General features: G+C 39.6%; 1 protein-coding gene across 1 annotated transcript in view; it reads left to right on the top strand.

Moving 5' to 3' along the window:
* Nucleotides 1-11,196, top strand: part of fig4a (FIG4 phosphoinositide 5-phosphatase a) — a 68,315-nt gene that overhangs the window by 26,105 nt on the left and 31,014 nt on the right. The window contains exons 12-16 of the mRNA XM_042503358.1: nt 2,041-2,174; nt 3,155-3,271; nt 5,308-5,353; nt 7,658-7,806; nt 8,757-8,923. Coding sequence (XP_042359292.1) covers nt 2,041-2,174; nt 3,155-3,271; nt 5,308-5,353; nt 7,658-7,806; nt 8,757-8,923 — 613 coding nt within the window. The remainder of the gene's footprint in view (nt 1-2,040; nt 2,175-3,154; nt 3,272-5,307; nt 5,354-7,657; nt 7,807-8,756; nt 8,924-11,196) is intronic.

An 11,196-nucleotide genomic window follows, 5' to 3' on the forward strand; every position in this document is an offset into this window, starting at 1 on the left:
TAGAAATATTTAATTTTCTTGATTTTAATTCAATGAAGTCTAATCAAACTTTTTTTCTGAGAGAATCGTGTCCTCACCACCAGCAACACAAAGGGAATAAAGATTAGATAAAAACAAGCAATTACACAAATCCTTTTATCATGCAAAACTAAATATTAAAGTAATCACATATTTGTCCATGACCAGCCATCTCCTGTATGTACATGTACGACGTTTTCATTCATGATCTGTGACTGCACCATCTCACACCTAGAATCGTGATTATCAATGTGAACAGCACATGTGAGCTTTGTAGGTATCTGTGCACGTGTGGTGTATTTCTACTCTATCATCTGTGCCTAGAAAGTGTGTGTGTGTGTGTGTGTGCGCGTGCGTGCGTGCGTGCGTGCGTGTGTCAGACAGTATGACACGTTTGCTGAATGGGCGAGGAAATTCATTGGTAATTTGACTGGTTGCTGTGTTGCTTTGCTGGATGTGTGGATGGAGATGTGAGCTGTTAAATGATGCTTCCAAGCCCATTATCACCCGGGGTGCTCAGTCAAAAAAGGCACAATGTGTGGAGGAATACTTTCATGGAGAAATAACATAATGGACCGTGTGACCATGGGTCACAGAGGCAGACCAAGAGCATGTGCATGCAATTTATAAACCAAAAAAATAAATAAATTATTATTTCCTCTCTTTATCAGTTAATTAAATATCTGGACCTCAGAAACAATCAAACAAACAGCAGTTACGCTTTTCAGATCTGTTTAATATCAGCACGGAGAATGGATGTCCTGATGTGAACCGTACACATTTTCGGCAAGACACATTTTTTTATTAAATGAAGAATAATGGTCACCTTAGCCTTACACATCAATGTGTTCTCAGACTGGAAAGATTGTCTTTTGATAGAATGTGTTTGTCTCTGCAGTAGAAAGATGCAAATACTTAGAAAATCTACAACTGCCGGAATGCACTGTGCTGTACCGGACTAATAATTTCAATTTAATTTATTTATAAAGCCTGTTCTTACAAATTCCATTTTGCCTCAGAGGGCTTTACAGAATATGGCATCCCTCTGTCCTTGGACCCTCACATCGACCCTCATTGCGAGGTTGGCCTTTTTGACACAGTAAACAAAATGGCAGCCGACTGGTAACAAACAATTTCAGATTATAGATAAACAGTAAACTGAAATATGCTCCTTAAAAACATTTTAGGTTTTAAGTTTTATCGTGGTTCATAATTGATCAGCGTTGCTTAGTTTTACCATTTGATCCAAGTTTTTTCAGCCTCCATTAACACAATACAGGAAACAGTATGGCGCCCACTTCCTGTTCACGAATTCTCTAATTACAGCCAAACAGTGCACTTGAATGTGTCTCTGAAAAAAATTTAGGTAAGAAATAGGCAACAGAATCTTGGTTTATATTAAATTACCACTGCCTAGTTTTACAATTTGACATGAGATTGAGAGTTTGAGAGAGAATCTGTTCTCTGACTTGATCCACTTCTATACTCTTTTCGTCCTCAGTGGCAGGCAAACGAAAATGCAGGAGTACAATCTGTAGTCCGAGCAACAGCCAAAGAGCCAGCAAAAATCTGCCGGGTGACAGGAATGGCCAGGGAGATCTTTGTAAGATGGAGGGAAGCTAACCTAAGTTCATTTACTACCAACATAATACAAAGCTGGTTGAAAATCAGCAAAGTATCCCTTTTATCCCTCTCTTTGCAGCATTAGATTGAACTTGAACAAAAATCCTGCACAGCTGCAAGTCTTATCATATATTCTCCATCTATCTTCAGAGTCTGTCCTCAGCTCTGTGCTTTACACTCCATATATGCAACTCTGCAGGGATCCTGTAGATTGCTTCTTGAGCTCTATCCCTCTCCAAGGTCACTGCAGAGAAGACCTGAATGGATCTCTGTAAATTCATCAAAGAGAACAAGCGCCTGTCATGTCTGACTGTATTTGCTTACACTCTATTATATCTGCTCTTTGTGATAGAATCAATCATTCATGTGATAAACATGTTTCTCTCTGCTGTGCAACAGAAACGAGAAAAGAGGAAACACGAGAAGATTCTGAGTGAGGAGCTCTACCCAGCTGTGATCAACCTCAATCAGTTCCTCCCTCCAGAAAACTGCATCGACTACATCGCCTGGGACATGGCCCGCTACACCAAGAGGTTGTTACAGTGATTGAGCCAGTGTTAAGAGCTTAACTTTGAAGAAATTTTTCTTTCAACTTTTGTTTTTGTCATTAGTAGTTTTATAAAGCGCACAAATATGCAGCAAAATGATGAGATGAGATGGATTATTGTTATTTTTTTTATCTTTTTTGAACAAGGCAGATTTTTTCAGAGCTTTTACTCTGTGAATAAATCAAATTGCGCCTTTACTTATGACGATTATAAATCAAGAACACCAATACTCATGGCATAGATGTGTGGTTAGATCTGGATAGCACACCCCAAGATGGTGCCTAATTAGTCCAATGAGAACTGATCACCTGGCATCTATTTCCAAAAACTTTCTGGCTCACATGTTTACTTTTAGGGTATGCAGCCCACTGAATATATGCACAATTGTATTTCCCCCACTGGTCCCATCCAGGGGGTTCTGCTCAGTCCATTTTCTTGGCTCTAGGAAGGTTTTACAAATACAAAACCCCAAAGGCATAATAGAAAGAATCTTAACTGACTGGCGGTCTATCTCCTTCAAATCTTACTTTTCACATTAAAAGACGTAGACACTCAAAAAAATTGCCTACAGTAGCTTGGGGTATAATAATTTAACTGACTGCCAGATGCTGCTCTGGGTCAAAAGTATTCGCATTGCTGCTGATATGAATAGCTTTGATGCGCAGTTTTTGCAGGTGAGTATTTTGCATCATGTCATTTGCTTGTTAAGCCCCTGGTATAAAAAGACCTTTAGTCTGTATGCATGTTTTAACGTTGCACCTGTTCTTTTTCTGTGTAAGACGTGTTAGAAAGACTATCGTCAGAGTTTGGCCCTGCCAGGCTTTTAAACACAAAGCCTAACCCTAAACTGAACATACAGTAAATAAGCATTTCACAAGAGCTAAAGGTGTTCTACATGATCACTGTATCTCATCTAAAGAAACACAAATTAATAACATAATTTTCCCTTTTCGTTTTTCTCGCAGTAAGTTGTGCAACGTCCTGGACCGTCTGAGTATGATCGCAGAGAATGTGGTTAAGCGAACAGGTTTCTTCATTAATCGCTCCGACTTCTACTGTCACACCATCAGACCAGATGACAGGTCAGCCTTTTCTTGTTCTTCACTGTGTCTGTTGCTTCTCTTGAATTCAGAGGATTCTAACACATTCTGTGGTGTGTAAAAAACGAAGCTAACCTTAGACTATATTATGTTGTATATTGTATTGTATATTGTTGTATATTACAATTATTAGGTATGTTATGCAGGATTTCCCTTATGACAATGTACTGACTAATACAAACGAAAACCCAAGCAATCATCATTTAAGGCCTACTAGAACTTAGAAAAAGGTAGCAACAAGGTGCCAGACTATAAGATGCACACATCCAGGAGGAAGTTACAAACATTTTGGACACAGTGCAGAAAAAATGCAAATATAAAGAGGCAAATTCCTAAAAGGCATGAATTTGGAGTTGGCTTTCACTTTCACTTCTGCTGGCAATACTGTTTACAAACAGTGAACAGCTATTCCTGCACAGTATACCTTTAAACCGAAATGTAGCTTATCCAAAAACGGTTCATGACTGTCATCTTTGGGCTCATTTTAAACAAGAAAACAGTTTAAATGATCAGAGGTCACACCAGGTCAAAATGAGACAGTGCAGTAGATTGTGCAGCGGTGATAGGAGAAAAAATGACAGAAAAAAGAACCATGTGCTCGGCCACGCAACCATCTTCCCTGCATTTGCATACCAGACTTATTTTTTCTAAGGGATTGGCTGTATCATCCATTTTTGTATTCATACATATTCAGAATCATACATTTATCGACACTGCTTGATCTTGAAACTCTCCAGATATGAATTCTTAATGGGAATTATGGCTGATGACAGTTTGTGTCGCAGAGAGTTTTCTGCTAACAAGCTGAGTAGATTGCCGTCCATGTTCTTAATGCATGGCTCTCCCATTGCCTGCATGTCTTAATCTCTTTCACCCAACATTACCATTATGTTACATAACCCAACGACCACGCCACAGCCAGTATTTATTACCCTTTCTTTTGCATTACCCAACGCTATACACACTCATGCACAACTGCTCGCATACACACACAAAACAAAACCCCATGAGTATTAATGTAGATGCACTTTAATAATTATGGCACCTGTAGCCTGCATCACATGCACATCGCATAAGCTAATCACAGTCAACTTTTTTATACTCTTCTTGTCTGTCGTCTCCATCTCTGCATTCAGACATGCACTTTCTCAGACACATGCATACACTATACTTATCGCTCTTCAGTCTCAATCAGCTTATAATTTTCCTGCCACAATGAGACGCACTTAGCTCTGAAGCTTAGCCTTCAACAGCTATTGCATTTGTCTTCAGAGCTCCTCCTCGATCCAATTTAGAGGCAGTTTTTCCTCACCGAGTTATTCCCACACTTGCTGTGTTTTTGTAGAGCACTTTAAAAAGAAAGTGATGAATGAGAGGGTGTAGTATTACAGGGGAAAACTGATAAAGACAAAACCCAGAGCCAGAAGTGTAGCATGTTCTTGGACTTAAACTTCTAGATTTCATTGTGCTTTTTTTTAAAATAATGTGATGTAAAGCTTAGTTCAACATTTTGGGAAATATGTAAGATTTAGTCCTTTTTTGACCAAGAGGGAGCAACATCAAGCTTCTCTTCTAACTCTCAGCAAGAAAGTGAATTGTAATAACACTCATTAAAGCAAAGAAAAGGTGTAAATATAATATTTAAACTTTGGATCATGTTGGTGAATTTGAACTTTTTTGATTTTGACATCCTTAGATTTGATTTTTACATAAGCCAAGACTTTGATGCAATATTGTAACCGAGAACATGTATTCCAAATTGTCCTCATTGTATATTCCAATTTGTCTGTCTCTTTATGTACTTGTAGCCCTAACGGGGCTCAGTGTGTTTAAATGTCTGCTCTGTGTGTTTGTATCTAGTTCATTATGTTCAGCCTTGAAACGGTGATCATAATGGTGATCAAAGCTCTTGTACCGAGAAAAAAAAGGCTAATTGCTCCTGTAGAAGAGTAGAATTGAGATTTCCTTATGTGATACTTTTTTATATCAAGTTTATTTAAATGTTTTGTTTTTTTTAGGTGGGGAGATTTAGGTGGACACATTGCAGTCAGTGGACGGGTGCAGGTATGTTACATAGCAAAAAGGTTTTGTGTCACAATTGACACCTTTCTAAATCCCCACTTTGAACGCAGACAGGCTAATCAAAGCGAAGCATAAGTGAGCTCTGACCATGGTCCAACACCTGTACTGCTGTACTTCATAGACTCTCATGCGATCGTTTCAGATTTCTTTATATGCAAGCTGGTTTTGTGTGTTTCGCTAATAAGGAGCCCTTTTTACACAGATATTGTTCTATAGGCTGCTACAAAGTCCCCTATTTATACCGCCCATTCTGCAATTGAAAGAGACACGACAAGCATGACACACAAATCAGCCTCTATTGTGACATAAAACATGCACATTGGCAACGCTTTATAAACAACAACATGGTTTAACATGTCATTAACAATCATTTACCTTCCCTGTTATATGACGGCTGCTCTCGTCCTCTGCTCGGAGGCTAAGGAGCTCCCAGACATTATTGTTTTCCCAATTTATGGACATTTCTGGCAGCTGTTCTTCTTGTTTGAGTTAACAGCTAACTGCTAGCCGCTTTCTCATTCTCTCTTGGTGGGTCACATGCACAACACCACATCAAAACGCCACACCTGTCCTGCCCATGATTCTGTCCTGTTGGCTGTAATTTTTATGTAGACACTGTTTCGGCACTGTTACTGCCTCTTGTGGTGACTTAAAGCCGAGACAACTCTACCCCGCATTTGTGATTGTTCTTTCTATACAGAACGGCGAAGCACCAAAGCCGTATGATATTCCCGCCTTGAACAGACAGTGTGAAAGGGTCTGTGGTTAAACACTGTGCCTGGGGGATGTGGAATAGTAATACTCCTTGCCTGGTAAGGTTGGAAGGAGACATACCTTAAATGCTGCGTTGCGTTGCGTTGCGTTGCGTTGCGTTGCGTTGCGTTGCGTTGCGTTGCGTTGCGTTGTGTGATGAGACCCTGACCCACCTCCACACTTTGTTTTAGCACTGTGCATAAAACAGTTCAACTCCTGAGCCAGAAAAATGCATGCAAAAACGTCATAATGTTTATGTGGTGTTTTCTTTTGCAGGGATTTTTATTAAGTTATCTAAGTTAAGAAACCAACATTATCACTTTAGGACGGTGTGTTCTCCAGGCCAAGGAGACAGCTTTGTTTTTTTCAAAAGAGGCTCTTCATTCAATGCTATAGCTGCAAAACTAGGCCAATGTATTTAGTTGCTTTATCAGTTTTCATGTAAACCCTGATCTTGTATACAATGGTCTCTGAATAATCCAAGGTATTTACAGCAATTTAATAGCCACCACTTACAGAAGGTGAAAGCATGGAGATGTGTGCTTCTGATGCTGTAATACCACAAAAAAGGGCACACATTAGACAACAGATTTCTTCCATCTCACCTCCACGTTAAACTGTCCACTGAAATCGCTATTTTTAGCTAGCAGCACTAGCAGTGATTACAGGGTTATGGTTACGTCATTCCTGTGATACTTGTGAGGTGACGTTGGTGTCGTGCAACTAGTAGTTTTACAGAAGTTGTCATTCCTAACCTGACAGATGCTTATTGGGGGAGCAAATTTTGACACAGCAGCCCAGTGTATTAAATGTAGGCTATTAGAAGTTAAAACCTCTGGAAACGTGGCTTGAAATAGTAAGAACGCACACTTTATGTCAAAGTTGAGTGTTTCATTGAGTATATACAAAAATCTGAGTGAAAATAAATGTTCCCAACTATTAGAAAATCTAGTTCAAAACATCTCATTTTGAGGATAATAGCATTTCTCAAGACTGTGTGGGTGTGGCAAATCATGTTTTGATTGATACCTCCTTGTATCCCACCTTTGGCAGCTGTCCCTCATCTCCATGACAGCCATGGAGCAAAGCAGAATCGGCATGGTACAGCCCTATCTTTTCGATTCTTCCGACTCTGGGTGTGTTCATAAATCCGATCTAGTGCTCTAAAAATGAGAGAGCTGTTGTTCAAAGGCACAGAGCGATCTATTTCTCCATTAACTAAAAAAGGGTTCATTACATGTTCTCTCCATGGCCAGAGTGTGCTCTGAGGCTCCCAGAGTGTGGTGCTGTGGATAACCCAACAACACCCATTATGCATGTAAAACCCTAAATTACATATCAAGAAAGTTTTTGGGGATTTGGGCTCCCAGACGCTTTAAAGAACTGAAATGCGCATATAATGCACACATTTTATGTTATGTTCAGGGGCTGTGCAGAAGTTTTTGCTGGCCATGCCATACTTTAGGAGAGTAGGAAAGTATGCTGTAGATCAATCAAGTGATGTAATTAAATTTCATGTCCTTGTTGTTGTAGACTGGTGTGTTGCGAACCAACTGTGTGGACTGTCTGGACCGGACCAACACCGCCCAGTTCATGGTGGGGAAGTGTGCGCTGGCCTATCAGCTCTATGCACTGGGAATGATCGACAAGCCCAAACTCCAGTTTGATACTGACTGTGTAAGGTAAAGCACCTAACTTTAGCATATATTTTGCATATATTTTGTTAATTTTCCATGAACAAATGTATTATATGTGATTTAACCAATGAAAAATTATGCTCACTATAACAGTATGTCAAATGGGGAGTCCTTGAAAACCTTGGTATTTCACCTGGAAGTGGTGTCGTGTCCTGTGTTCTACACAGTGTTGTGTGCCTGATGCATGTTCTACTCGCATTGAGTAGTCTTGTCACTTTTTGGAAAAGTTAATGAACCTAATCTTTACCTTAATCCTAAAATTAAACCTACAGGAGGCTTCTTTTTTTGTGTGTGTGTGATCATCGATTTACGAAAATACAAGATTTTTGCTCCTTGCACTGCTTGCTTGGCTGCATGCCCGACTACTTTACAGCAGATTTTTGAGTGACTTTTACCTGACTGCTGATAAGACCAACATTACATTTTACTGAAAAAATATGCATGACTAAATAGTACTAAAATATTTTGGCATTTATATGGAATAAATCATGTCCAATAACAAAATCTCTATTTTTTGTCCGAGGTCATTGGAGAAGACCCAAAGACTGCATTGGTCTCTGTGAATGCTTTAGAGAGAGCAAGCATCTGTGCACGTGTTTGATTTGTTGTGTCCTCATGGGACCTTTTAAACTGGATGTCTGTTACATATATAACTCTACATTAACACCCTGTAATAGTAATAATTATAGTAATTGTAGTTTTCTCAGCTCTTTGATGAAAGAACAAGAGACATATGTGGGATGCCTCTCTGTTGTTCTGCAAAAACAGAAAAAACACATATAGCAAACACACACACACACACGCACATGCATATAAATTGCATAAGAGAAACCCCGGCTTCCCAAAATAGAATATAAAACAGAGCCACGTTTAACATCATAACTAAATCTGGCCTGGCAAAAGCCTGTGCATTAATGTGTGTTTTTGTGGCCCAGGTTGTTTGAGGAGCTGTACGAGGACCACGGAGACACTTTGTCGCTGCAGTACGGTGGCTCCCAGCTGGTCCACAGGGTCAAGACCTATCGCAAGATCGCCCCCTGGACACAACACTCCAAAGACATCATGCAGACACTGTCACGGTACTACAGCAACGCTTTCTCAGGTATGTTATACAGATGCATACAGGTTAACATTCCTGTGTTACACACCTTTAGAAAAACAATTCATACCATTTTTTAAGCCATTTCTACACACTTATCTTTTAATGCCACACTTTTTTGATAATGCAGGTTAACGATCTCCAGTTTTTCCACCTATTTTTTCCAAAAACCCATCCATATGAAAACGCAGACTTTGCCAATCCACAACATCGTGTGAAAATTGAACCCTCATGTTCATGGTTACCATAGAAACATAGACTTAACCTTTGCATCAACATGAACAGTAGATTGCACAATGCATTTGGGCAATATATACAAAGCCCTGATATTAACATGAAAATGGTCCTCAAAGACACTCCTCTGTCTAAGTCAAAGTGCTTCTCAGAATATGGAAGAGGGACATGCAGAGGAACAAGGCCATCGGCATTAATTGCATGCTTTAGAAGTATGACTTCGGATTTATCCACCATTTTAACTATAGGCTGCCACATGGGTGAAGTGGTACAATTTTTAGCAGCCACGTTTGTCACCACTATCATGAAGATTTGTCAAATCACTGATCAAGTTCCACTCACATTCGGTGGGCTGATTGCTGTTTTCTGTTATAAATTCACTTGAAGTGTTATTTAAATATCAAAAGGTTCTGGCAGGCAGGTCAAAAATTGACAAAGTGGTTTTCGGCAAAGCCCAGTTAAGACCAAAGATTCACAATAAGACAAAAATGTTTTAGGATGTTGCAGAGAAAAGTTGCAGTAGTGCTGCGAAGCCCAAGTCCATCCCCTTGACACCCCAGCAGCTGTAAGCAACGCTGTCTCTGTCCTCACAGTGTCCCGGTATTGGACAGTGGATCACTGATGCTGCTTGCTTTATCACCAGCCTGCTGGAGATAATGATGTCGCAATTATTTTACTATCACTATCCTCACTCTTATTTTAAGAAGCCACAAATGATATTGAGCGACCAAAAAAGCCTTAAAAGCTGAAAATGGAAACAGAAGCACAAAGAGTTGTTGCTATGGAGAAAATACACTGTCTCTTCTATTTGTTTTGGTGTAAAGTGGCAGGTTTTCAGAATGTTGCAGACTGGCGCATTGCAAATTTCAACTTGTCTCATTGTGAATCTTTGGTCTGAATTGGACTTAAGTTAGTCATACTTAGGCCAGATATGTACTTGCTGTTTAACCTTGTGTTCGCATATGCATCCAGCTGCGTCATGAGCGTTTTTGTATATGTACTTGCCTATAAGATGTGACACGTATTACTGGAGGATATTTCTCAAGGGCGCATGAGAGAGCTTAGACAGATGCAACTACTGGATGTGTGGGATTTAAACAACAAACATGGCAACACTCGAGGAGGTTACTATGATGTAAATGTTGAGGTCATGGCTAGATACTCTGACTATAAGCTTTGCCTTTTATAGCATCTGCCACTTATAACCACATTCACAAGTAAGCTCAGCCTTGTAAGGTTGAAAACTCAGGTTTTGTAAGTGCGTTCAGTGTTATATTGGCACTTTTGATTGATTGCGCCTTCTCTAAATATAGTAACTGTGACTCAAGTGGAGAAATTGTCCCAGCACAGACGATGGAGGTTTATACACACTGACCATAACATCATAAATCATATTGTTTTACTTTAATGCCACTACACAAACATTACATTTTCTAGTTAGTTATGTAACACCTCATTTTAAAGTGTTTGAAATGACACAATGTAAAAAATGTATAACTTTCGAAATCAACAGCCGAGCACACACAGTCAGCTCCAGCATAGCTCCCCGAGGACTGTGGGTGCCAGTAAACGCCCTGTTCAAAGCAATTTCTTTGACATTTACAGCGTTTTTTTAGCAGCTCCTCAATTTATTGTCAACACCTGCAAAAAGTAATATTTTGAGGACATGTGATATCCGATATTATTATTTGGAGAAATGTTGAAACTCTCTGGATTTATGGATTTATGTCTTTCTCTCTCTTGCAATTTGCAACTAGGAAGTAAATGCCAATCAGCACTTGATGAAGTGTCTTTGCTGTGCTCACAATTCGGCTTTCTAATAATTATTAAACAACACCCTGGATTGTAGGTAGACACAGTGTGTTTATGAAAATGTGTTTTCACAAAACAGTGGTGACTGTTCCAGATCAACAGGTTGCATTTGAAGCCCCATAGGAAAGGAAGGTTGTTTACTATGTAATAAATCTGGAGGAATAGAGCTGCGCTACTTGACCTCGAAAGTCAACCTCCTGTCTGTGTCTTTGCTTCGACCCATCATTCTC

Source organism: Plectropomus leopardus, chromosome 16, assembly GCF_008729295.1.
Source record: "Plectropomus leopardus isolate mb chromosome 16, YSFRI_Pleo_2.0, whole genome shotgun sequence".
NCBI lineage: Eukaryota > Metazoa > Chordata > Actinopteri > Perciformes > Serranidae > Plectropomus > Plectropomus leopardus.